This window comes from Struthio camelus, chromosome 16 (assembly GCF_040807025.1).
Source record: "Struthio camelus isolate bStrCam1 chromosome 16, bStrCam1.hap1, whole genome shotgun sequence".
Taxonomy (NCBI): domain Eukaryota; kingdom Metazoa; phylum Chordata; class Aves; order Struthioniformes; family Struthionidae; genus Struthio; species Struthio camelus.
The window spans coordinates 14,856,954-14,883,640 of record NC_090957.1 but is presented as its reverse complement, the minus strand read 5'-3'; the positions used below and the strand labels follow the sequence as shown (position 1 = coordinate 14,883,640).

The 26,687-nt window shown below is 47.4% G+C and overlaps 2 protein-coding genes across 9 annotated transcripts; one reads left to right on the top strand and one right to left on the bottom strand.

Moving 5' to 3' along the window:
* The first annotated feature begins 12 nt into the window (after positions 1–12).
* Positions 13–21,105, top strand: UNC45B (unc-45 myosin chaperone B). Of its 7 annotated transcripts, XM_068909985.1 has the most exons (23): positions 1,290–1,352; positions 1,482–1,685; positions 2,548–2,590; positions 3,213–3,374; positions 4,095–4,131; positions 5,145–5,320; positions 5,705–5,794; positions 6,460–6,627; positions 7,833–8,001; positions 8,434–8,604; positions 9,426–9,597; positions 10,154–10,454; positions 10,874–10,968; positions 11,669–11,810; positions 12,286–12,426; positions 12,628–12,755; positions 13,200–13,266; positions 13,635–13,748; positions 13,844–13,959; positions 15,159–15,276; positions 15,376–15,531; positions 16,459–16,748; positions 18,911–21,105. In XM_068909985.1, the coding sequence occupies exons 2-22, from the start codon at positions 1,594–1,596 to the stop codon at positions 16,723–16,725; spliced, it is 2,925 nt and encodes a 974-aa protein (XP_068766086.1). In that variant the 5' UTR covers positions 1,290–1,352; positions 1,482–1,593; the 3' UTR covers positions 16,726–16,748; positions 18,911–21,105. The 7 variants fall into 7 exon arrangements, with proteins under 7 accessions (XP_009684159.2, XP_009684162.2, XP_068766085.1 ...); XM_068909984.1 differs by lacking the exons at positions 1,290–1,352; positions 18,911–21,105 and adding an exon at positions 70–261 and having other exon boundaries at positions 16,459–17,031; XM_009685864.2 differs by lacking the exons at positions 1,290–1,352; positions 2,548–2,590; positions 18,911–21,105 and adding an exon at positions 13–261 and having other exon boundaries at positions 16,459–17,031.
* Positions 17,351–25,240, bottom strand: LOC104151213 (schlafen family member 13-like). 2 transcript variants are annotated; one of them, XM_068909996.1, is made up of 5 exons: positions 24,956–25,240; positions 21,955–23,060; positions 21,031–21,159; positions 19,507–20,233; positions 17,351–19,207 (listed from the first exon to the last, which is right to left on the bottom strand). In XM_068909996.1, exons 1-5 carry the CDS (start codon positions 25,003–25,005, stop codon positions 18,403–18,405), a joined length of 2,817 nt encoding a protein of 938 aa, XP_068766097.1. In that variant the 5' UTR covers positions 25,006–25,240; the 3' UTR covers positions 17,351–18,402. The 2 variants fall into 2 exon arrangements, with proteins under 2 accessions (XP_068766097.1, XP_009684164.2); XM_009685869.2 differs by lacking the exon at positions 24,956–25,240 and adding an exon at positions 24,564–24,854.
* Positions 25,241–26,687: the final 1,447 nt, after the last annotated feature.

The following is a 26,687-nucleotide window of genomic DNA, read 5'->3' as shown; positions in this document are numbered from 1 at the left end:
CCCCGCTCCGCCCCCGCGGCCCTTCCTGCTTCCCGCGGAGCCGCGCGGCAGCGGCCCGCTCACACCCCCGCCTAGCGGCTGCGCTCAGCCGGGCGCCAGCCCGCTTCAAAACGCGGAGCCCGACTTGAAAACCCCTCCTGCTTGAAAAGCAGGGTGACCCGAGCAGCGAAGGAAAGCAGAAATACCTCCACCTCCACCTCCCTGACCCCACCAGCCCCAGCAGGGGAGGCTCCAGCTGGCCCTAAAGGGCTGCTAGCACAGGTGACAGCGACGCCCTGGCTCCCAGGCCCTACACCACCCACCCCCACAAGAGCTGGGTGTTTTTGGGGGAGGGGGGTAAATGCTACTGGTGGGGGTAATGTTGGAGGAGTGTGTATTAGAGATTGGGGCAAGCATGTTTAAAAGTTAGTTTTAAAAGGGAGTTTGGTTTAAAAGGTAGGAGGCAGAAGTGAGGCTACTGTAGTCTTGCCTTGTAGAGTGCTTTGTGCTTCTGGGCAGAGCTTATTCCTCTCTTAAAAGTAAAGCTCACTTCTGGAGCTGCCTCTGGCTGTGATCTGAGCTCCTGTCTGCCCGAGCAGGCAGGGAGGACCTCTGTCAGGTGCTGTGCCAAGAGCTGTGAGTGTGGTGGGGCAGGCTGAAGGCCTCTCGCAGGAGCAGAGCTGCTGTGGTGTCCCAGTGCTTGCTGGAAGAACAGGTATGCACACAGGGGTGAAACTTTGGCTCTTAACCTCCAGGGGCTCTTGCAGAGAAGGGTCTGTGCTCTGTGTCCTGTTCAGCTACCCTAAACTTGCATTAGGGCTTTGGGGGTAACTCCAGGAAGGATCAAATGCAGCTCTGCACCAAGGAGCTGGTCTTCAGTTAACTGCCCCATTGAACCGAAGTGTGATACCGGCGTGCCTGGTACGGTGCACAGCTACTCCCGTGGCCCAACTGCTTCTCTAGAGATGCTGAAGTTCATTTTGGTGGTTTTGGGAGGGCAACTTAAACACTGAATGTCCTGCCTTTTCTTCTGCAAAACCTCCTATCAGAACACAGCTCGAAGCCGCGAGGTGAGGTGGGATCCGAGGCCGGAACGTGGCAGGAGCCGCTCGCGCGCCGATGGGCCTGGCAGGGTCGCTCCAGGCTGCTGCCTGAGCAGCAACAGCTCCTCCACACAGCTGGCTGCTGCCCTCCTTGTCCCCCGGCGATGAATTTCCCCAGGAAAAAATGCTTTTTTGCTTTCCCGGGTGAGGCCTCCAGAGGGCTCCCAGGGTTTGTGGCTGCACGTCGGTGCTGTGCAACTGCTGTCGTCCGCTTCGGCAACGGCACAACCTGGGGAGCTGCAGACCGCGGCCGCTCTGTCTCGAGCATAGGTAGCATCAGACAAAACTTTATTTTGTAACTTAATGTGTTTGAAGTACCTCCAGTATTGCTGCTGGTGAAAATGAAGCCTTTATCTGGGATAACTTAAGATATCCTGGATAACTTGCTATATGCCACAGGAATTACTGGAATGAAGAAAGCTGACCCTTCTCCCACACCTAAAGCAATACGAGGAGGTGCTTCCAACGTGTTAGTCAAAGCAGGCCCTGGAAAAGCTGTGGTGCCAACTCGATGCGTGGCGGAAGTGGCTTCTTCCGCCCTCCAAGAGGTGGTGTCTCTGCAGGCCCCGTGGATCCATCGCTGCGCTGCTCTGCTCTCAGAAGGTGAGGGCCTGAAACTTCTCCGCAAGGGGACGTGATGCAGAGACCTTCAAACCTCGTTGCGACCCCCTCCGGTACAGCTAACAGGGACAGAGTGGCGCTAGTTGGTAGACGTTGAAGGAGCTAGACGTGAGCTGATGTAGCTCGAGGACTGCTGGACAAAGCAGTCTTGTGCCAATTCTTTCTGCGTAAGACCCATAAGCTGTGACACAGAACACCAGCACTAAACGTAACCTAATTTTTTTCTTGGCAGGGCCCTAGAACGGAGCACATCCCCTGGCATAGCTCAGCTCTGCTCCATTGGAGCAACAGAGCAGTTACCAACCTGCCCCTGCTTCCCTCGGTCAATAGTTTCCCCAGTCCTGTTGCCAGTTCCCCCATCCGTTCTGTAGCTGGGACGCTGGCGGTCGCACTTAGGAGCTCGTGGCCTGCGTGTTGGAGGAGATCAGGCTGCAAAGCAAAATTCCCGATGCTCCGTGGCCTGAAAAATATGTAGGTTTGAAAGGCTCAGCTCTGATCTGGAGGAGTTCAGCAGTTCTCTCTCCTGGCCTGCGTCGCTCAAACTGAGACCTGAGGCTCTCGTTGCAGCAATGGGCCAATGCGCTCTGGGCCAGACCTTTGTGCTGGACTGCGCCCAGAGGGCTGCGAAACGGAGAGGAGGAGGCAGCACTGCGTGCGAATCAACTTTCTTTCCCAGCGCCTTCTGGAAGGTGCTGGGCGCTGCTGCAGCTGCCGGCCTGGGGCCATTTGCTCTGGCAGCTCAGCTGTCTCCCGCTTCCTTAAATAGAAAAGGGTCTGAGCACTGGGCTGGGGGTCAACTCTCCTGGCTGTTTTTTTTTTTTTTTTTTTTTTTTTTTTTTGGCAGGACCCTCCTCTTCCTGCACCCCCTGCCCGGCGCTGCTCCGCAGGTACGGCAGCGCTGAGGTTTGGTTCGGCGGCGGGGACGGGTTTCCTGCTGGCTGCGGAAAGACGCTTCGCTGGGGCGGGCAGGTGCCCCCGGAGCCGGGCCGGTCGCGGGTGCCCTGGCGTGCAGCCCCCCCTGGGGTGCTATATAGCAGGGGGAGAGGTGGGGACAGGCTGCGGTGACAGGCGACGCTGACGGGCCCCAGGAGCTGCCGGGTCCTGCCCAAACTTGGAGCGGGAGGTGAGGGAGATGGGCTCTTTCCCAGCTGTCCAGACCGTCCGCGGCGCCTGCTGACTTCGGAAACTTTTTTCTTTTATTAATTGACCCTGGAGGATCTGCAACGCCAGGAAAAACTTTTGGGAAGCCACAGCCTGGAGGAGCAATTTGGGCCTTGGTGTTTTTGAAGGCTTCAGTCCAGTAACCTGCTTTTATTGAAGTGCGTGTTAGTTAAATGTCGGGATCAGAGCGCAGCTTGGCTTGATGGCCAGACTCACCCGAGGGAGTACGCCAGCGACCCTGTCGTACGGGAGGCTGCAAACGGAAGGGGCACAAACTGATATATATATTTTTTTAAATTCCCAGGCAGGCTAAAATTTGCATCTTTTTTCCCCCCCTCTCCTCTCCAGATGGAGGATCCCATCCAGCTGAAAGAGGAGGGCAATAAATATTTTCAGGCCAGCGATTATGAGAAAGCCATTCAAAGCTACACTCAGGCCATAAAGCTCAACAAGGACAAGGCGCTGCAGGCGGTGCTGTACAGGAACAGGGCGGCGTGTTTCCTGAAAAAGGTGAGAGAGGGGCTCCCGGCTTGCCCGGGTGGTGCTGGCCTGGGGCAGGAGGGGAGCGAGAGCCGGGATGCAGGAGCAGGGCGGCAGCCGAGGATGCTCGGCAGCGATCAGCTGTGCTGTTAATAAAACCCTGAGAGATGGGGACCAGCAGCCGGAGGTCGCGGGGGTTGCTGGAGCACAGGCAATGGTTTACGGAGCATGGGCTCAAATCTGTTCCTCCCTTTGCTGTGCGAGCCTGGCATCCCCACGGCCAGCCGGCCTCGTGCAGGCGCTCCCTGGAGATTTCCAGGCGGTGGCGGCACTGTGTGAATAGCAAGAGAAAATAGGTGCTTTTCCAAGTCGCGTCTCAGCAGGAGCAAAGCTCACGCTGCGCAGGATGTGTCCCCCTCAGATGCTGCTGGGGGCAGAGGAGACTCCATGGTTTGGGTGCAGAGGCTTCTCTCCCGCTTGCCTTTTCCAGCATAAGAGAAGCAGGCATGGATCTTAGCGCAAAAAGAAAAGTTATTAGAATCTGTAGCAAAACCACCTCAGCTCCCTGAAGACCTGCCATGGGATTTCAGATCGCTTACGTGTTCCTGAAAAAGCGTGTTACTTTTCGTTTCTCGTGGCGTCTGATTAGTAAGTGGGAATAGAGAGGTCACGGTGTGCATCGGTAACGTGGATATATCCTGCTAATCGACTGCCCTGCTAACGAATCGTCCTTCCTTCCTGACTCGACAGGAGGAATACGTCAAGGCAGCCTCGGATGCGTCTCGAGGTAAGGAGGAGGCTGCTTGCAAGAAGTGAGCTGTGCTTGTGGGTATGCTCCCTCCAGCCTGCTCTCGCATCTCCTTTTGGGGCCCTGTGGTCTTCCTGCTTCAAATCCACTAATGCCCAAGTGCTTAGCTTGGTTTTGAGGCTACAGGGAAATTAATAGAGAAGATGCAAAGGATAACGTGCTTACACTAGCTGCAACACACGCTGTCTTTACAGCTTGGCATTAGCACGTAATTCAGCTGCTGATTTGCTTGCTTACAATGTTAACACTGACCCAATCACACAGTATTCACAAAGAACTGAATAAAGAGCTGCTTCCTTCCAAATTCAAGGATAAACGTTGCTGTTCTCAAATCCCTCCCCTCCTCCACCCAACAAGGCTGGTGCAGGATGCTGGGGCGGGGGGAAAGCAGCAAGCAGCATTGCCGCTCACACACACCCACAGCAACACAAAAATAGTCTCAGTGAAAGCTGCTAGTGTTAGATCTTGCTGAGCTCATTTTGGTGGATCTGTGAGTGAACTTCGAGAGGAAAAAGGAGGAAAAGTGAGCCAGATGCACATGGAGGGCTTGGGGGCTTGTAAACCCAATATTGTTCCCTCTTAGTGTCATGGTAGAGAGATGCAGTGATTTGAACGTTGCTAATGACCTCTTTAAGCTGCTACTTTGGCACCTTTCCTCTCTGCATTTGTGTGTTTTTTCCTGTTGGAGCTGGCAGCTCTTAAAGCTGATACTGGCCGTTGCAAGCGAGAAGCCCCCAGTGTCGCGAGCTGGGGGTTGCTGTGGCTCCAGGGACACAGGCGCCGTGGGGTGGCTCTGCGCGGGGTGCCTGCCCCAGGCCCAGCGACAAATGTTTGACTCTCTGGTCTTGGCAATCAAACATGCCCAAAGCCGGGAATCCAAACTGACAGCCATGTCTCAAAGAGTGATAGTTGCTGTGAAGCAAATAACCATTTACATGGGAAACTCTTGAGAAGCAAACTCTAATAGCTGGTGTTTTGGATCACTTCCCAAGCTATTGATATCAATGCTTCGGATATCAAAGCCTTGTTCCGGCGCAGCCAGGCTCTGGAAAAGTTGGGGAAGTTGGACCAAGCGTTCAAAGATGCTCAGAAATGTGCTACTATGGAGCCCCGCAACAAAAACTTCCAGGAGACCCTGAGGCGACTGGGAGCTGACATCCAGGAGAAGGTAATTGCTATGGAAACAGTCCCAGATTTACAGACCAGAAAAGCAGGTGTGGGAAATCTGAGGGATGTCCTTGCTCTGGGATATACCAAAAGATTTTTGGTCATATTGAAAACTTTTAAAAATGGAAGGAGATAAATAGTTCCTGCTAGCTGGAAGCCCGAAGCGTGTATATCTGAGGATGAGATTCAATGGTTCATTTACGTGTGGCAGCCAGGTCCTGAGTCTCAGAGATGGATAATGATATTACTTCCTCAGAGGTGAAGCCTGTTTTGTTAGGCAGCTTCAATTGCCTGCAGTTTTGAGGCCTGTGGTTTCCCTGAAGGAAGGTTCTCCCTAGATTTTCTGCCTCTCCAATTTCCTGTGCACTCTCCTGTGTTGGTACAGCTGCGCATTCAGTTCTCCACGGACATGCGGGTGCAGAAGATGTTTGAAATTCTGCTGGACGAGAACAGTGAGAAAGAAAAGCGTGAAAAGGTGAGAACTGCCCCAGACTTGACACAATTACTGTTTGATGCCAGAGGCAAACTGTAGAGTAGCAGGCTGCGTTCCCTTCCCTGCCTTCCCCAGATGGAGGATGAGGCAAGGAGCAAGGGGGTGAACCGAACTCAGAGACAGGCATCACCCTTGTGCTGAGGGAAGCTGACCAACCTCCCAAAATAGAGACACTGGGCTCAAACTAAGTTTCCTTTCTGGAACGGGGCTGCTCAGGCACATCTCTGCCACCCTCCCCATTTCCTCTCCAAGAGGAGCAAAATCAGTCTCCAGACGCTCCTGGAGAAACTGTCTGCCAGGGTCAGAGCTTGTCCACTGAAGTTGTCAGATGATGGCCACCCCGCAGCTCCCACTGGGACATCCCCATATCTGACTGGCAGGGCCACTTCTTATTTATTCCTAGAAGTGATCAAGGATGGAGGGGAGGCAAAAGAGAGCAGATATTTTGCAAACAGTTCTTAACCTGCTGTCCATTTTCTATAGTGTTCCTGAAGCCGTTTCAGGAGGAGATGATCATGCTTCATAACCATGTCCTGAACTTTCACAGCTCCTCCTGCAACCGGCACTTCCTAGAGCTGCTCAGATGCATTTCAGAGGCTGCTGGCAGGGCTATGCCGCTAACCCCTGGTTGCTGTCTCCTCCTCTAGGCTGCAAACAACCTCATAGTCCTTGGGCGGGAGGAAGCTGGCGCAGAGAGGATATTCCAGAACAATGGGGTCAACTTGCTGCTGCAGCTGATAGAAACCAAAAATGCTGAGTTGATCCTGGCAGCTGTGAGGACACTTTCTGGCATGTGCACAGGACATAAGGCTCGGGTAAGCAACAGGGCCCTCTTAGGAATTTCACTATTTCCATGCAACCGAGGGGAGTGGAAAATCGCAACAGTTCACAATGTGTTCGTGTGTAGCGAGGCTTTCTTTGTTTTCCTCCGATTCTTGCAGGAAACAATGAAAGTCTACAAATGGAAATTAGAATTCTGGGCAGAGAAAATGCAAATAAGCAAGTGGGTTAACAAACTACAGAAATGGGCCCTGTGACTGTGCTCTTGATCTCCAGGGTCAGAGCTGTACGTGTTCCCTATGGTGCCTTACATGTGCACTTGTGAAACAAGGCTTATAATCAGTCTCTACCAGATGAGTGGTGGTCAGCAAGGCTGGGTCAAACCCAAGTTCCTCATCGCAGGTTGCAGAGAAGCAACAAGTAACACAGTCTCTGCAGACCTCTGGAAAGTTTTGTCCAAGACCTTCCTTAGATGAAGAAAAACAGGGAGGATCTGGAAGAAAGCAAAGATTGCTAGAAAGGGTCCCAAGTCATGGTGCTCCCTGGACCAGCTTTTATCTTGCTCCAGACTAAGACAGTTTACGTAGTATAAAACGGCTCATAGAAAGCCCCGTCTCTATCATATGGTTAGAAGCAGGAGATAGAGAAGTGCAAATGAATACACATATTGGTGTGACTGTGCAAAGGAGAAATAGGGGAGACCTGGGACAAAATAAAAGATAAGCAAATCCTCCAGATAGAAATTCAGTGCAGTAAGGACCCATTTTCTCTCTTTTTCTGAAGCACTGGGTGTTATCACATGCCAAAGGCTGTGCTGCAAAGCCCTGTAGGTCAGTGCATTTCCAAACGTGCCTCCCCAACTCACTGATGTGTCACCATGCACAGGGATGCACTGCATGATGACACTGGGTTTGCTGCAAGGAGGATGGGGTTCTTGCTCTAAACAGGCTTTTTGCTGTTAACAGCCCTTTGGCAAAGGCCTCTTCAAAATCTGACCATGCTCATCTCAACATCCTGGCTGAAATAGCGCATTATAGCTGTCAGCTCTGGATTTTAGGAGTTGTTTTACTATCAATGAAAATAAGGCTGATAAGCAAAACTGTGCCCTGTACAGACTTGGGATTCGCACGGGCAAATACTTTCTTTGTGCAAGCCAGGCTTGACTTTTCTAAAGCGTACAGGAAGGGACGGCTTATGCCTCTCGCTAAGGGCTGCTCTGCTTTCTCCTTTCTGGCGCCAGGCAACTGCAATTCTCCATTACCTGGGTGTTGACAGCATTTGTATGTGGATGTCGGTAGACAACGAAGAAATCTCCCTGGCTGTTTGTAACCTCTTGCAGAGCATCATTGATTGCTTGCTGGGAGAGGGGAAAGAGGAGCATCACGGCAAGGAGGAGGCCATGGTACTAGGTAATGGTGCATGACGGAGCAGTCACTCAGTCTCGCTGGATGAAGAGTGAGGAGAGCAGGGCTCTGCGTCTGGCATGTCTCTGCTATTCCTCCTCCTCTGAGGAATTCGCTACAGTCTCTAGCCATGATGGTGCAGCACTCACTGAGGCTGCAGCCCTGGGAGTGCTGCGTAGGCAGCTGCGAAGGAACAGATTTTCTCAGGAGTGCACTGAAAACCAGATAATGGGCTTGCAAGCATAGGTGCCAACTCCTTCCTCAGCTGCTCCACCTTTCAGCTGTCCACAACCATAACATGCACACAGTTGTCATCCTCACTGTGTTAATTTAAATACATACGTTCTAGTCATGCAATGGCTTTGAATGGTTTTCACTGGGTTCCCTAGCTTTCAGGGGAGACTTCTAACTGGCTGCTACTGCCTCGCTTCTGTGTAGATACTAAAAAAGATTTGAGGATGATCACAATGCATTTGCTGGATATGTTGGTGAGTAAGAAAGTATCAGGGCAAGGACGGGACAGAGCTCTCAACCTCCTCAACAAGAATATACCGAGGAAGGATCTGAAGGACCATGACAACAGTAGGACCACCTTTGTCATCGACAATGGTAAGTCCTTCCCCTCTATCCTTACACTGGTTTGGGAGACATGGAGCCATGTAATCTTACCTGAATACCTACAAAACCGTTCCTCTTTTTTTTTTTTTTTTCATTGGTGGATGCTAGCCTGGAGTAAAGAGACATAGTAGCTGGAAATGGTTCTAAAATTAAGAGAACAAAACCTGTGTATAAGGACAAGAATTTTTGTGTCTAATGGATTAGCTTCAAAGAGCTTCTCCAGCTGGTTTATTTTAATGTGCTTGCTAATGTTTGGAGGCTTTGACTTGGATGGATTGTTCAGTTTGGGTAGGATAGACGAAAACCTGCAGACCTAGTTTCTTAAACGGGTCATTTCGAAACTGGAGGGAGACAAGGGATTTGTGTGGGGTGTGTGTTTTATATTAATTCCAGTGCATGTGTTACCATTTTGGTAAAAGTTATTTAATAATGCTTGTAATGAAAGAAGGGTTAAGACATCCAGAATTGCTTGGAAGTCATTGACTTTTCCCTTCCAATCTTGGAGGTCAGTAGGTGTAATGCTTCATTACAATAATGACTGATCCAGCTGGGGGCCAAAAGCACGGGTTTCCTTATTTTGTTCTGAGAGCTGAATAAGCCCTTGATGCTGCAAGCCTGTAACCTCAGAAGCAGAAGCTCCTTCCCAGTAAACATCTGAGAATCTCTTTGTCTAAGGCTTATGTGACCAGGCTGTAGAGCAATTGAAAATTGCCCAAGCTGGATATTTCACTGCAAGAAACCACAAATAGTAGCTTGAATTCTGTACAGACCCTCACCCCTCTAAAAGCCCTATTACTGCATTATGTTTCCAGGCTTAAAAAAGATACTGAAGGTGGTGGGCCAGATTCCTGAGATGCCTGACTGCTTGCCGTTAACAGAGAATACCCAGCTGACTGCGTCCGTCCTCCTAAATAAACTCTATGATGACCTGCGTTGTGATCCGGAGCGTGACAATTACCGGGTGATCTGCGAAGAGTACATCAAGTGAGTTAGGGCTAGTTTACTGCAGCTGAGCTGGCCCGGAGGTGGATGAGTAGGAGGTCTTAAAGAGATGAGGCACTTCCAATCCTTTTAGATGCCTAACTGAGGCCCTGGGAGATTGTGATTTGCCTATGATCCTATAGGATCCTACAGCTGAGAATAGAAACCATGTCCAAACCTTCATGTTGTACTCCTATCTGCTGGATTGCAACCTCTGCATGAATTTGCAGCTGTGTCCCAAATGCCCAAATATCTTTCACCAGTGGAGTTCAGTTCAGCAGAGAAACAACTGTTATCCTCTTGAGACAAACTGCCCTCTAAATCCCTGCTTCTGCTGCTTGAGCTCAGCAGAGGGGATCCCTCTGGCAAAATGAACATCCTTCTGAACCTCATCCCACCTTTCACCCATGCTTCAGCTCTCCCGTGGGAAGTGGTAGCAACTGATTGAGTTTGCACATTGCCTCCAATCTGACGGAGGATGTCCCCTTCACCACACAGGGCAATGAGAACAGTAAGCAACCACTGTGAATCACCTACTGACTCCGTCTATCCTATGTAGGAGCAAAATCGACCCTCAGAACATGGATAAGACACTCCATGCCATCCAGATAGTGTCTGGAGTACTGCAAGGGCCCTTTGACTTGGGCAACAAGCTGCTAGGCATGAAGGGAGTCATGGAGATGATGGTTGCCTTGTGTGGGTCTGAGAGGGAGATTGACCAGCTGGTGGCTGTGGAAGCCCTCATCCATGCCTCCACCAAACTGAGTCGGGCCACCTTCATCATCTCCAATGGGGTGACGCTTCTGAAGGAGATCTACAAGAAGACCAAGAATGAGAAGATCAAAATTCGAGCCCTAGTGGTAAGGATGTCAGCTCCCTGCCTTTTTACTGCCTGCCAGTGCTCACCACCTTATCCCAGGACTTGGAGAGGGAAGAGGTCTTGGGAGCATGTCAGGGTCTCTCACCCTTAGTTGGGAATGGTTTATGGTGCTTCTTTCCCCAAGGAGAGGGGAGAGGGCAGACCAAGAGAATAGGGCATATGGGTAACCTGGAAGATTAACTTGTTTTGCCTTCAATTAGAGACATCTAATAAGAGCACAAAAATCTGAACTTTGCTGTGCTACAAGCTGATAAATCTACCATGTATTAGGATGGTTGTTCTTCCTCTTTAAGGTTAGACCTGACTTCAACCTTTAGATGTGGGATTAGGCTGTCTTTGAGCAGCCATGCTATGGGATTAATGAGCTTTTTCTAGCCAGAATGTTCTCTTCCTCCTCAGGGTCTCTGCAAACTGGGCTCAGCAGGAGGCACTGATTATGGGCTACGGCAATTTGCTGAGGGGTCCACTGAAAAGCTAGCTAAGCAGTGTCGAAAGTGAGTGATTTCACTTTTTTTTTTTCTTCTGTTATTCCATTCTTTGCAAAATACAATATGCTCTTTCCTGAAAGATCCTGACCCCACGTTGCCTTCATTGGTATCATTGCCTGACAGCTGGTAATGCCCACAAAGCAGTTGTACTGGGACTTGGAGCTCTTCTATGCTTCATTCAGCCACACGTTCTTCCTGCCTCGTTGCTACTCAAGATCCAGATGAGTGTTATACCTCACTCGCTTCCCAAGAAGGACACCAGAGATGATCCCTCCCTCTTTGCCAAAATAGTACAGCCTGATGAAGTGCTTTCTATAATATGCACAAGTGCCTCTTAAGGGTGAATTTATGCAGTGGACTTATCAAAGGGGTTGCAGGAAGTTAGGATGTGACTGAATGGGTGACTTACTATTAGCACTGGATAGCAGAGTATCACCTGTTTGCTGTGATGGGGAAGGCAAAGCAGTACTGAGTAGCTGTCCTGGTCCACTTTCCCCTGCAGCCTTTAAATCCATCAAGAGGGCTGTGGGTGCATGTCCTGTCGCAGAGGAAGCACCTAAGGTCTTTAACGAGCCACAGTAGAATCTGAATGATTTGGGCCTGAAACGGTTCTTGGCGTCTCTGTTTTTCCTTCCCCTTGTCCCAGAGGAAATCACTCCTGGCTCTTGAAACAGGAATATAGATGTTTCTTGTCTCTCTGTTCCAGATGGCTGTGCAACACCAGCATTGATACTCGCACCAGGAAGTGGGCTGTGGAAGGGCTGGCATATCTAACCCTTGATGCAGATGTGAAAGATGACTTTGTTGAAGATGAGCCAGCCCTGCAAGCTATGTTTGAATTAGCCAAGGTCCTACCCTCTTACCTCATTCTCTCACTCCTCTGGTAGCATCAAGTTCTCCCAGCTCTGCATCCAACACCACATCTCCCCAGGCAGGAGGAGTTGTGATCCCAACCCCTCACCTCTGGGTTAGCAAGACTTCAGTTTTGTCTGTAACACTGAGACACCTCAAGCTTGATATCATCCTGGTATTCTCCTCAGGCTGAGGAAGGTTGCCCTTACCTTTATTTCAACAACTTTAAGAGGTGTTCTTTCATGAAAACCAAAAGCGTCAAGATGTTGACAGCATCTGATGAAACCACATCCTTTTTGTCCATAAAAACTTCTGTTTTCCAAGCCCCTGGTATAGTACCTGGGTACAAAGCTGGGAATAAGCCTTCAGCTAAGGACGGCCACCATGGTGGTCTGCACAACAAGGGGACCTGTTCCCCTGCCATGTCCTCTTCATCCTCTCATGCCTCTATGACTGTATTTTTCTGTGCAGGCAAGTGACAAGACTATCCTGTATTCTGTGGCTTCTGCGCTGGTGAACTGTACCAACAGCTATGATACCAAGGAACTGGTCCCAGAGCTGGTGCAACTGGCAAAATTCTCTAAGCAACACGTGCCTGAGGAGCATCCCAAGGTAGGTGGAATACAGCCAGGGAGCTGGGAGGAGATGCTCAAATCTGAGCACTTTCTTTGGTGTATCACCCTGTCACAGACCGCAGCTCTCCTGGCTCCCAGCCTGCTAGGCTGAAATTGTTTTGCTATCCAACCAGGCTTGACTGTGGACAGTGAGATGGTAGCTGCTAAGGGGCTAATCCCTTCCCAATGTCCCCCTCAGGACAAGAAGGATTTTGTTGTGAAACGGGTGAAGAGATTGCTGAAAGCTGGAGTAGTCTCTGCCTTGGCCTGCATGGTGAAGGCGGACAGCGCTATACTGACGGACCAGAGCAAGGAGCTCATAGCCAGGTGCCTTCGTTGCTGTCGTGGGCTGGGAGCGTTGGCCAGCCTTTGTGCCTCTGAGATGGGTGCCGTGCCTGGGCTGGTTCCTGTAGTGGTGCATTCTGCCCATGGGGGTGGGTTGAAAGAGAGGTAGAAGAAAGATTTTTAAAAAAGGTGTTCCTGAGTAACTTCATGAAAATCTGCATGCTGATCTTGCAGCTGGCTTGCAAGGCTGTCTTGTTAGGTTGTGTTTGGAGGACTAGAAATTCAAAATGCAATCTCATGGACCTGAAAACTTTTCACTCTGCCATTTGATGCTTCTTGCTAGAGTGCCCTGGGCACTAGGTTAAACATCTGGAGTTTACCTGCTGGGTCTAGCTTCCTTGCATGGTCTTACCCTCCTCCTGTGAAGAACGTGAGTCACTGCCTTCCAGCATGGCTGTTTCACTAAGTGATACTGTGCTTTTACAGAGTGTTCCTTGCCTTGTGTGAAGACCCCAAGGACCGTGGGACTATTGTCGCTCAAGGTGGTGGAAAGGTGATTACTGTTATGTTTGTAGCCCATTCTGATGCGCAGTTAGTGTCTGGAAGCCTGCAGTGTGGCTATAGTGAGGAAAGGGGGCAGAAAAGCAAGAGCCGTCTTAGTAGCCCCTGTGTCAGGACTGATACTTCAGTCTTATCTTTGCAAGCCAAAGAGGAAGCAATTTTGAAGCAGCTGTTTGAGCTACAAGCTCTGCTGTGGTGCCTATTTGAGAACAAAAGCAAGACATCTTTGTGGACTACAGTCCAGAGGTGTTTCTCCTCCAACCGACACAAACCTTTAGGATATTTGTTACTCGTTTTAGTATATCAAGGCCATCCTGTATATCTTCTCGGAGGTATCTCATGCTTTACTCTGGTCACCAGGCCCTGATACCTCTGGCTGTGGAAGGCACAGATGTAGGCAAGATAAAGGCTTCTCATGCTCTGGCAAAAATTGCTGCCATCTCCAATCCAGACATGGCGTTCCCAGGGGAGAGGGTAAGTTAAAACAATCTTCTCGGCAATTCCTTTAGCAAACAGAAATCACCAGGAGCTGGGAGCTGGAAAAGCAGTGATGTCACTTCTATTCTTAGGTGTACGAGGTGGTGAGGCCCCTTGTGAGCCTGCTGAACACGGAGAGGGATGGCCTCCAGAATTATGAGGCTCTGTTAGGTCTCACTAACTTTTCAGGAAGAAGTGATAAACTTAGGTGAGTTCAACTGCTTTTTGACTGTCTTCCTTTTCCAGATACTTTATCAGGATTGAAGTGTTCTAGAAAAGCTGTGAATGAATATATCGGATCTGTTTCTGGGCTGTCAGTGTAGAGCTGTCAAAAGCCCTGCTGCAACTTGGTCTGTTATAGAGCAATTTGAGGCTTTTTCCCCCCCATGAAAATATTCGTTTTACACGCACCAATACCCTTAACCTCTTTTCAGAGTGTGTGTGTGGGATTAGTTTTTAAAACAACTTTATATTTTTATAAATCATGTGTTTAATACAAATTTTACAAAATTGGTCATTTTTAACCTATATTTCTCCCCTCTTGCTTTGCCCTGGCTGTGCATTTCTCTGCTTCCAGTGTCAGCACTAACATTCATGTGGTTACCCAGCCTGAAAACTGACCAGCAAAATACTGATTTTTGTTTTCCTTGGGTTACTTTCCCATCAAGTCAGTTTATTGATCTAAAAGTCCACAGGACTGCACAAAGCTAGTGCTACAGAAGAGGAGGGCAGGACCACTGCTGTTGGACTTCAGTCATCTTAATTTGATCTTGAAATTTCATGATTAGTCCTCCATGCATTGGGATAGGTGGAGCACCTGTGGATAATGTCCTTGCCAGCCCTTTCAAGCTATGTGGCTATAACTTGATAGAATTTTTACACCCTTGATTCATGCAATCCCCAAAGATATCCATCCATGCTGGATTCATTGGGTGTTCACCACACTGGTTCTGTTCTCACCCTTTGCATGTTCATTTTACTTGGAAGAACAGCAATGACAGAGTATCTGTATTTACTCTGGCAGAGCAAATCTCATACATCACAACCTTCCTTGGCAGGTGGCTTCATTAGTTTCCCTTTCAGCTCTGCTGAACTGGATTCAACCATTTTCTCATAGGACTATGAGGACTGGTCAATTTGAGCTACCTTTGGCAGAGCTTATAAAGGCTGCAGAACTAAAAGTGTCAAAAAATAGCCTGGAAGAGGAGGGTGACACATTTTCCTCAAGTAGAAGAAAATACATGAACTCAGTCTGTATTAGACAAGGAATGAACCACATGCCATGAGTTCCAGTGCCATGGGCACAACTTGTTTTAAGGCCTCCCTTGTCTCCCCTCTGTCTGCACTTAATATTTTATGTCAGTTATTGCACGTCCTGGACTGTATTTTGACTCCTCTTCAACACAGGATGAAGATAGTCAAAGAGAGGGCCTTGCCCGACATCGAAAACTACATGTTTGAGAATCATGACCAGCTTCGACAGGCAGCCACGGAGTGTATGTGCAACCTGGTGGTCAGCAAGGAGGTAACTCACAGCGCGTCTGGAATTTGACTGCATGCACCAGCTTGTGAGCCACTACAATGAGGATTTCATAAATCTCTTCTCTTGTGGGTTGTTTTTCAGGTTCAAGAGCGGTTTGTGGCTGATGGCAATGACCGTTTGAAGTTGGTGGTGTTACTGTGTGGTGAAGATGATGAGAAAGTCCAGATTGCAGCAGCAGGAGCTTTAGCCGTGCTTACGGCTGCACAAAAGAAACTCTGCTCTAAGATGACTGAAGTGGTAAGGCCATAAGCCTAATTACTGGCAGCGTAGAAATACGCTTCAAGGGGCCTGGCTCAGTCATGAAATGCCTCTCAAAAGGAAGAGCTAGTCCACCAGTTGACTAGAGAGGACCTTACACTGGTCAAGCATGACCTGCGCGTGCATGCTCCTAGTCCATCCCTGCACAAAGTACAGCAGCTTTCTTATACTAGTCTCTAAGACTTCAGCTGAGAGCTGTAACGTTTTCATATAGCTGCTTCTAAAGCTAAGGTCAGGCTACTAGCTGTCAAACAAGAATAGTTAGGAATACAGAATGTTATTCTATAGACCCTTAAATCTTTTGATATTTCATGACCTTAAATCCAAACCTTGCTTCACTCAGAAATGAAAAGAGCTTGATAGATACCTGTTGAACTTTACAGATCCAAAAACATCTCAACTTCCTAGTCCTGAGAACCCAGTGCAGACCCTGCAATCGCTTAATATCTCTGAAGACTTGTGCTTGAGAACTCATGAACCCTGTTGCGTTGCACATGTCAAAATTGGACAATGGGGTTTGTTAGAATAGAAAGGATCAACCTAGCAGAAGGAGAGGCTAGGGGAATCAGTGAGGAGAGTGGGTGCTTTCCTGGTTTTCTTTGCTCTGTCAATACTCTGATCAGATTCTTTGCACAGAAAATATGCAGCAGCCTAAACATGAAGCTATTCTGTTTTCTGTGGCGCAAGAGCCATTAAAATTTCTGATTTTTTAAAAGTAAACATTGGGCTCAAAAGTTTGGAGTCAGGTTTCCTTAAAGAATCAAATAACCGTTCCTGACACAAGAGTATGAAGAGGTGAGTCCATGTGCTTCCCTCTGCTGAGAAATGCCTTGCCCAACTTGCATTCCTGGTTGAAGGTTTTTTCAGATTGATATCTCTATCCCTTCCTTTCCCTACCTTTTGCAGACAAACCAGTGGCTTGAAATCCTGCAGAGGCTCTGCTTGCACGATAACATGGAAGTGCAGCACCGTGGACTGGTCATAGCTTTCAATTTAATGAGTGCTGACAAAGACCTGGCAAAGAAACTGGTGGAGACAGAGCTCCTAGAGATCCTGACCTTCATTAGCAAGCAAGGAGATGACCCCAAGAAGCAGCACGTTATTAATGTTGCACGTGATTGCCTTACAAGGTGCATGGATTATGGGCTGATCAAACCTCTCTCTCAGGCATAAGGAAACGAAAAGCAATAAAAAAGGTGAGTGGGGAGAAAAAAGCTACTGAGAAATGATCTGCTCTCAAGTGAACTGTGTTCTGTAACTGTGCACAATTCCTGGTACTTCCACAATTCCTAGGGATGGCGGGACAGCAGGAGGGGGTACAATTGCTTCCCATGCTGTAGGCAGAAAATAGGTTTGACTATGTTTAGTTGTGTGCTTTTTTTCTTCATTTATGGGATTTATTTAATTTGCTTTAAGTGGAGTGCCAGTGTGCAAGAATGGTGGATGAACTTAATAAATTCACTACTTTGCTCTGTGTGGAATCTCTGCTGTTCTGCTTTCATTAAAGCAAATGAAGGATCTTGGAGGCTTCCTCCTTGCAATCTTGCATCATAGCCAGGAAGAAGAGAAAACAGTTCAGCAATTCAGAGAGTCAATAATTCAGCAGAGGTTGAATTTCCACTACTTGCAAAATACCTAATGCTGCTCAGATGAATATGCGAAGTCATCACAAGTAGGCTGTATGAGGAAGGAGCACTAATGGGACAAGCTGAAGTCATGCTAGGGGCCACACTGCTTGGCTCAATAGGGAATACTGAAAATACCTGATTTATGGAAAGCAGAATGAGAAACGAACCCACCAGTTTGTCACATCAGCATTTACTGTGTAAATGTTCACATTCAAGCACAGATTCTTTATATATGCTATACACAATACAGATCATGAGTCCCTTTAGTCCCTGGAGGGGAAAAAAGTCAGCAGATAGCAACTAGAATTTTACTCAACAATGATCTAAAAGTAAAGTCAAGTGCATTAAAATAGTTCTAACAGGGATCATCATAATAAATGTCAGTAATTTCCCCATATGCAGATCAGTATCTACCTGCTCTAGCTATTATACTACAAGGAAAACAATGTGTGTCCATGTTCAGGTTTGTTTTCATCTGGCCCTCAATTTTGGATGCCCAGTTTTAAGAATTTTGGATCTGTCTTTCAAAAGTATTTGCACCTAATTCTCTATGGGTATTTTTACCTAGCCAGTATGTCTGAAACAAAGACAAAAAATGCCATTGCTATCTAAAGTCATGTATGGACTGCTTCCCTTGTCCACTAACTCTTCTCTTTGGAGCTGTGAGTTTTTCAACCTCTACTGACTGTCTCTGGTGTTCAGAGTGGCAAGCTGCTTCTGTAAAAGCCATTTATTTGTGTTTCCTAGCTGAAAGTTGGACAGAAGCCCCCTCCCCCCTTTTTTTTTTTTCTTTCTTTTCTGAGTATCTGAAAGGAGGCTATCTTTTAAAAAATGGCTTTCAACATTGGATGCCTAAGCTGTTTGGTAGCTTATTATGTGTAAGGGAGTGAGCTGGTGAAAGCCAGAAAGTCTTCCAGTTTCCTGACCTAGCATAGTGGCTTTCACTTGCCAACATACTCCTGTGCAGTCAAAGGCTGAGAGTAGAGCTTTGCAAGACCTTGAAAGGAGTGTCCAGTGACTGATGTAATTCTACTGTCATTTGAAGTATCTCTTCTTCATGTCTTTTTGTAACTTTGGTTTAAAACAGACTGTAAGGGCTTCCCAAGGCCAGTAGGCTATTGCAAAGGCCTGCAAAAGAAATCTTTACACTTTACACAGAGCCAAAAAACTTTCAGAAAATATAACCATGGTCCTCTCTAAGGGCCTTCTTGGGGTCAGAAAACTATCTAGGATCCCAATGTTCAAATAGCAAATGTAGCTGTAAATTAGCTCTGGATGCTACGCAGACTATTATGTTTCTGAAAATTTCTTCCTGGGAGGGCATAGGAACAGGAATAATACCAAACACAATGTTTCTCTCTAAGCCAGAGAAACGACGGATGCTGTCAAGAACAGTGCATGTTTCCATCCCTCCCTCCATTTTTGCTAATGACATATTTGACTTGGATTTCTTCAGTTCTGATCTTAGTATTTGATCGTATGCTCTTACCTCTTCATCTCTGTAGCACAAAATAGCAATATCTTTCTCAGCATAACCCATTTTAAGATATCTGTGACAATGTTCTACTACATATTTTGCTATTCCATTTCTATCTAGCTTCCTTTGTTCTTTAACATGACCTTGCACAGCATGAGCACACGTGGCTTTATATAATAACTCTTCTAAATGTTGTATGGGAATATTTAGCGTAGGATTGTCTACAATATCTTCCATCATTGCTTTTACATAGGAATAGATACGGTTAGCATTACGGACCACTTTGGTTAGTGACTCTACTGGATCATGCCATTCCACTGATGGAAGACCGGTTCGAAAGCAGTGACTTGTCTGTAAGTAGTCCAAGAAAATCCAGAGAAAGCCAGGCTTAGAGAGATGTTGTGATGAAGTCAGATGCAAGGCTTTGTTGTACCAATCACCATCCCCAGCTTGGAAATTCTGTGCTTCATCAATTATTATGTGCTTCACCTCATCAAATGGTCTCATCAAAAATGTTGCTCTTGTAACAGCATGGCAAATGTTTTTCTGTCTACAAAAGAATTACAAGTAACTTAAGAATTCATGCAATTTCTGTGTATTGCAAACTACTAGTTATACTTGATCAGAACAAAGTGAATGTCCATGATATTTAAGTCATATTTATTAGTAGATGCCCTGGATGGCAAGAAGAATTTAAGCCTTATTAAAAATACCTTCCAACTACACACCTCAAACACTGCAATGGTGGTGGAAACTTAGCACACCAAATATACTAATCAACATTCTGCTATTTTAAAATGCTGGTCAAACAACAGACTATGGCAATGAAAAGCTGAAGGAAATACTTACCTCACAAAATCTCTCAGAGGTTGGTTCTCGCATATGTAAAGAACCTCCTCTTTTTCACACTGAAACATAGTTCTTATTTTCTCTATGATCTTCAGGGCCACTACAGTTTTTCCTGTTCCTGGCAGGCCATGAACAAACAGCTTCTTAGTTTTATGAAGATTTTCTGACAGTAGCTGGTATTGTTTGACAGTCAAGAGGTTGAAAAACTCAGAACCAAGATGGTCACTTAAAAAGGACTGGAAACTCAGCAAAGCTACTGTAAGAGCACACAGGAAGGCATTCAAATTGTCACTGTTGATTACGCTATAGTTTTGGGGATACATTTCTTGAATATTCAGATCCCATTCTTTTCCACAGTTAATGTCTGGAAGCAAAGACAGTAGCTTCGGTATTATACACAGCTTGTGAATATAGCCCCCGGTGTTGACTAATTTCTGCTTCAGCCTCCAGGCTGTGAGTCTGGAGTAGTCAAACAAAAACCTAGTGATGGGAGATTTACAGACTGTATAAAGGGTAGGTGGCCTACCCTTGGCTATTAGGAGAACATCACAAATTACAAATTGGTTGTCTGGCAAGCCGACCTCAACAGCCCAGCTTCTGGAAAATATCAGAACTCCCGCAGAAAGCTCCTTCAATTGTTCTTCCAGTAAATTAGCCAACCCTGGGTACTCTTGGAAGAGATCTTCTCTGAGTTTTTCTGGTGTGTATGTTATGTTGTGAGATTTCACTAAAAACGCAGAGCAGAAGAATGGTTGGTGTTAGTTTAAGACATGCTAATCCAGTCCTCTGAAACAATTCTGTGAGAATTAGTATTGGTGAAAAATTACAAATACACAGCCTAGCTGCCTGGAATCCCTTTGCTGCTGCTTCAAAGTTTTCCTTACTGCCTCCATGTGTTTCTAGATTCTTTTGCAAAGACTACTTCCTCAGCAGACTCAGTCCTCATTTTCGACCCAGCTCTCAGTCCCTTTGCTAAAATTGCCAGCATAGGACCGGCTTATGCCAACTATGTTTAGGAGACCTGCCTAATGGATAGAGAAACAAAGATTAATGGCTCAGTCAAAGAACCCCTGGACTGCTGGCAGATCTTGCAATGCCAGAGAAATGCTGAAATGCAACTGGCAGCAAATTCTCCAGTCTGGTCCCAGCCAGAGTTAAGAGCAACTATTCCTATCCCCTGCCTTTTTACATATTTAAGGCTGATTCCAAGTGACCCATTCTCTCCCATTTTGCACTGGATTGTTAATGTTTCCTGAATGCAAAAAAGACATTAGCATAGCTGTGCTCAGTCCCCAGAGAGGTTCAGCTAGCTGGGCTCTGGCACGTACACCTATTGAAATTTGGCAGGGGATCAGTCCTTGGGGAAGGGGTCATCAGGCATTTGAATGTGATGTTGCTGGCAGATTTCTTACCATCTCTTTCACCTGTTTGAAGAATGTCTCTAAACTAATCTTTGACCTTGACGGCACCCTTAAAATTCACGTTGTAAACCTCTCAGATAGCAAAAGTATTGTGCAGACCTACCTGGAAACAGTTGTTTATGAAGATCATCAATGCTGTCAAGGCCCTGATGTGAATAAACTGACTTGGCAAGCGGTGGCCCCTCTGTCAGACTGAGCTCTAGCTTGAAGGTGTCAGAAAACTGAGAAAGATCTAGAAAAAAAAGAGATAAAATCTGTGATACAGCATCAGCATTTGCTGTCCCTTAGTGCAAGGGTCACAAGCTGTCCTCATGTTAGTTTTAGTTCTTTCACTCTTCTATAAATTAAAAAAACTGATGCATAAACAGAACCTTTGGGACTCACGTGGACAGCAGCTGATTAGCGGCAGAAGTCATGGACCTTGGACCTGCTCTTAGTTTTCTCACAGATCACGTTAGAGTTGCTGTTGTGACCTTTAACCGTTAGTGATCCCCCTTTCAACACCCAAGAACTGTCCAGCAAGCAATCTCTCTATCCGCAGCTCTCAGCCCTACTAGACTGACAGCAGCAGTGGAAAAATCCCTCCAAAAAATAGGAGGGAGAGTATAGAAAAGATCATTATTTGCATCGGTGCACAAATTCTTCCTGTCCTTCAAGATTCAGCCTGAAAGCAAAAACTGAGCTATGGCAACTATGTAAAAAAAAATAACATGTGCGCTGCAGCCTAACCTCACTAGCAGCCCTTGTCAAGGCATAGAGAGCTCATGCTGCAGAAGCATGAAGTAACATATATAGTAGGCTTCCAGTCACCGGGACCTGCTGCAGCCTGAAAAAAGCATTAAGGGAGATAAGTAGCAGAAAGATTGGTATTTAGTAAGGAAATGAAGCAGTCAAAATGGTTGGTTTGGTCAGGCCCAAAGAGAAAAGCAGGGAGGAATACTTAAGGCAAGCAACACTGCCAGGCAAGGAACAAGAAAACAAAAGGGAATATTGGAAATGGAAAAGAATTGTTCTGGGTCTTTTGGACCTGGATCATTGGAGGTCATCCATTTGGCCCACTCAACTGCTGTCAGTCTGTCGATACTGCTGCCTCGCACAAGCCACGAATCTGGATCTTCTGAAAATGCGACACAAGTAAATGGTTCAATTTTCACAGCACAGACATATCCACAGTGCTCTCCATGCTCATTGTATACTTTGAGGATTTTGTGTTCATACTTTATGGTGTGTTTATATTCACTATCACAGAAATGGAAGAGCTTTAATTTGCGTGGAATGGACTTGATTTCAAGGCTTAATTTTTCAAGGTCCTCATCACTGCTGATGAATCCTTGTACTCTCCTATCATCATCCACACCAATCCATAAATACCCTCCACGAGTGTTGGCAAACCCAGATATATACTGAGGTAGAATCTCTTTAACACGAGTCAAGAATTTCTCAGTTGAATAGTGTTTAAATTCCACATCTCCCGACTCGGTGAAATTCAAAGTCTCTCCATATTGCAGTTGGTCCCTGTTAAAAAACTCATCAACAGTACTGTTTATGATATCCTTCATTCCTTCAGCATCCCTTATTTTCCTTTTCTTAGCAGTTGGTCCTGAGCTCGCTTCTCTCTTGGCTTCAACTTGCTTTCCTTCAAGGAATCCAAAAGCCTCTGTAGGGCTCATATGAGAAAGAGAAGCACCACATTTTGCATACAACCTAGAAGTCAGGCTACAGATACGTGGTTTTGCAATGCTAGAGTTTAAGGAAGATTTTTCACTGCTCCAGGTTTTAATAAAAATCAAAAGGTAATTATCTTGCTGTTGAAAGTCAAGGTATTTTGCCAAATCTGGTGACAGAAGAAGAGATCGAAAAGTCTCTTCTATATCCAGTCCAATTTCATCTCTCTCAAAGTTGTAGTTTTCATTTTCAATCTCTGCTTTTAGCACACCTCCTCCAGAGTTTAGCAAGGCACATGCTGCACAGGCAAGTGTGTATTTTTGATCTTGTCTTAACTTTTTTGATATCTTTTTTCTTGATTTTTCACCAAAACATATTTTTCCTACTTGCACAACTAGTTCAGGATACTTTGTCGCTAAATCAACCCACGCCTGCTGCTGTTGGTCCTCTTCAAGAGCCATTCTGGGCCTGAAACAATTGTAAAAAAATTGCTTACCATTCATGTTGAGAAATCAATCTTTCAAAGGCTTCCAAAAACATTTGCTAAACAGTGGCCATCTTTCAAATAATAAATACACCAAATCGTGGAGATGAGATAAATTACAGTCATTTGTTCCAGCCCCACATGTTCCTGAAGTTCTGCTTTTTTGGAAACCTTTGGAGGCTTTTGCCTTGCAAATTCCCTTATGGTAGCTCATGTTCCCAAGGGTAAAGTGAAGCCTCTTTAGTAACCTGCTCATCTTGCTCATATATATGCACCAGCGCTCCCTTCAGTGGTTACTGCACAGCGACAGAGCATTTCCTCCACTTCCAAAAAGGAATGCTTGCTTAAAGCTCAGAAAAGCCGCTCTCTGGGAATTTGTCCCCAAAGAGTGACAGAGAATAGTGAAATCCCTCCAAAGCCTGAGCAAAGCCAGAAGATTAATTTAGCCCTCTGGGTACTGCCCCTGCTTTCCAACCTTCCTGATAGTAAAAGAAAGCACTAATTTGATCAGATCCTCCCGTATCTATGGTGGACTATATGAAGATCCTCCATTGCCACAGACTATGAGGGCATCTGCACATTTAAGAAACCATCTGTAATAGAGATGCTTTGCAGTGCATTTGCCTGATGTCTCAGAGGGGACTGATCTTCCCATTAATAGAAGAACATCTGACTATCATAATGACTCAAAAACGCTAAGACTCACCTGGATCTTAAGACTTGCTGGCACAGGAAACTTACTGATTAATAATTAATAAACCATAACAACTAGCCCTTCTACTTTCAGCTCTATTTGGCCACCCTTGCAAGTTAGGTGGTTAAATCTTGGCTGGTTGCTACTTTGCACTGCAGACAAACACCTTAAAATGGCAGGAAACTTTATCTGCATTATATTAGAGCCAATTCCTTAAGCTGAAATCCTGCCCCCCTACAGCAATGCACTTTTCATGGCACAAAAGCACCTAGGAATAACTGAGAACGAGCCTGGAAGAGATCTCCCCTATAACAGGAGCCCAGTTAATTTCCAGTGGCAGAGATGCACCTTTCTTATGAGCAAGCAATAACCCAGGGTGCTGCATGGCACTAACACCAAAATACACCTCCGGATATGATGCAGGAGAGAAGCTTCCTACCTTTTCTGCCTTTCTTCTGAGTTAGCAATGCAGAAAAATGTAGCTCTGCCCCCAGTAGCTTTGAGTTGAGATACCACCAAAGCAGCAAGGACTTTAGTGCAGGCTAATTTTCCCAGCCACAACCTGTCCAGCTGATGCCATCTCAGGATTCCTGCCAACGTGACAGAGGAAAGGACCTGCCCAACCTCGTTTCTCAGGCTAAAACATCAGTATTTGAAATATCAATTTTAGATCCGTAAGCAAGTCCTGAAGTGATGCACGGCAACTGCGGGGAGTTTAAAGCACCTAGGGTGTGTGGCCTGCAGTCCTCCCTCTGACCTCTCCGTCCCTTAAAATCTGAGAAACAAAACTTACCGCTTTTTCCTGGTTTTGTTTCTTCTCCTCTGCGTTAGCTGTGATGAAGCTAGCACAAAGCGTCCAAAGACTTAACTGGCTCTTTCCAGACCAAGTTCAAAACTAGTTTCTGCGGGTGACTCAGCCCTCCCGGGCAGCCACATCCTTCCCTGTCTGGTTGCCAGCACTTATCAGAGCGAGGGAACAAGAAAATGAAATGCTTACAAGAAATCTCCGAACCAATTTGTTTACCAATACCACTGTTGGCTCAGCGCGAAAAGCTCAAACTTCCTGAACCCTCTCACCACTCCCCAGTCCCGGAAGCTGGAAAAGAGGCTAACAAGCTAGAAAGTCTCATGCAGAAGATAGGCTCTGCTTATCTTTGGTTGCAATATCGAATTCGATATTTTTACCTTTTCGTACTGACACAGCTGATGGTGTTATTCTGACATAACATCCGCATGCAACTCTCAGCCGGAATAATTAAAGGCACAGGTTACCGCAGTGTCACCTCCCTCCTCGGGCCACGTTTGGGCAGAGGCGCCAAAGCCAGGCCATAGTGAGAGGGCAGAAAACCGGGTAAGTTGTAGGTTCGGCTGCAAAGCCTTCGGCAGCCCAGGGTAGCTGCGGACGAGTGCGCGCTGGATACCTGTTCAACAAAGCTGCGTGTGCGGGGTTTTTTTTTTTTTTCAAGGGGAGGTGGGAGGAAATGAAGAGCAGTAGATAAAGAGGAAAGTAATGCAAGGGAGTGTGGGTGCTTGCCTCCCAGTCAGGGAGGAAACAGAAACATATTCCGTTTGCGTGCAGACGTACAGCTTCGTACACAGCGTACAAATGCTCCACAGCTTTTGCTTCCACCCCGTGTAAAAGGGAGTCCTCCTGGTCCGGCGCCGGGATGATACCAGACCCAGCACTCCTCTCTGGGCCAGAAAAGGCAAAGATAATGTGAGGTGGTTTTCTCCTCTAAAGGGAAAACGGCCGTGGCAAAACTGCTACCTGCTGTTTCCCTGCCTGTGCCGGGTCTGCCCCCTCCGATGGGATCCTCCTCTTGATCCAGCGCGGAAAAACCCCGAGCGAAGTCAGATACACCCACCCCACACAAATTATGGGAAATACGTCTCCGAAACAGGCGTGTTTGTCAAGCAAGGGTTCCTTGCTGACAGCTGCCAGGCAGAAATGAGACATGGCATTAAAATGGCAGGATGGTATTTATCCTTCTAGCTTTAAACAAGCAAGCACCTGCTTTATTTTAACACGTATATTAAATTGTAATACTCCCTTTCCTTCCAAAGCATCTTCCATTCAAATCTTGGAAAATTTTTATTTTCCCCAATATTTTTCTGTTTTTTCTTCCCTCTTTTTGGAAGGGATTTGATCATCTTCCCTGAAACTTTGAATCTTATTAAACATCCCCTTTTTGCGCTAGACAACCCTGCGGTGGGAGAACTGGGCCCCGGGGCTGGCCGGAGCTGGAGGCAGCGACTTCTCATCCCCTGCTGGCCCTGCGCAGGGGCGCTGGGTTTGGGAGCCGGCTCAGCGCAGGGCCAGCCACGGCGGGGGGCACAGGGGGAACTGGGAACGTCCTGACTGCCAGCACAGCCCCAAGCTGGGTGCTTATTGCCACGGCACATTCGAGCGCGCTCCTGCCTGCGTTCCCAGCAGGACACAGGCACCAAGCGGAGGGAGAAGGCAAAATGGCGCCGGCTGGGGCTGCTGCCCAGTGAAACCCCGTGCGCCACCGCCCTCCCGCCCCTCCCCCCTCCCTCCCTTCACCACAGGACCGCGCCAGGCCGCTCAAGGCGGGAAACGCTCCCGCCACACCGCGCGCCGCCGCAGCCCCGCCCACGCGCCGCCTTATTGGCCTTCCCCAGCCCTCCTACCGCAGTCGGTCGGCAGGGTAGCGCGCCGCTATTGGCCCTTGGCCGCTAGGGGGCGGGGCAAGGCGGGGAGCTCCGCCCCTGCGCGGCCGGGTCCGGGTGAGTGGGGGTGTGCGCGGGGGGCGAGGGTTGAGGGGTGCCGGGGGTCTAGGAGATGGCGGCAGGGATGAAGGGGGTGAGGGGCTGCGGGGTGCCGGGGGTCTGGGGGGAAGGGAATGGGGGGGCTGGGGGTGAGGCATTGTGGGGAACGGAGTTGGTCTGGGGGTGC

Excerpts from the sequence above, each read along its gene's own strand:
- UNC45B (XM_068909985.1), top strand. The coding sequence starts at position 1,594 with ATGCGTGGCGGAAGTGGCTTCTTCCGCCCTCCAAGAGGTGGTGTCTCT. Across the intron at positions 13,749-13,843 it reads TGGCGTTCCCAGGGGAGAGG|GTGTACGAGGTGGTGAGGCC; the intron begins GTAAGTTAAAAC and ends TTCTATTCTTAG. Across the intron at positions 15,277-15,375 it reads ACCTGGTGGTCAGCAAGGAG|GTTCAAGAGCGGTTTGTGGC; the intron begins GTAACTCACAGC and ends GTTGTTTTTCAG.
- LOC104151213 (XM_068909996.1), bottom strand. The coding sequence starts at position 25,005 with ATGCGGATGTTATGTCAGAATAACACCATCAGCTGTGTCAGTACGAAA. Across the intron at positions 21,160-21,954 it reads GATGACCTCCAATGATCCAG|ATCTTTCTCAGTTTTCTGAC; the intron begins GTCCAAAAGACC and ends TTTTTTTTCTAG. Across the intron at positions 19,208-19,506 it reads CCTCTGAGAGATTTTGTGAG|ACAGAAAAACATTTGCCATG; the intron begins GTAAGTATTTCC and ends ATTCTTTTGTAG.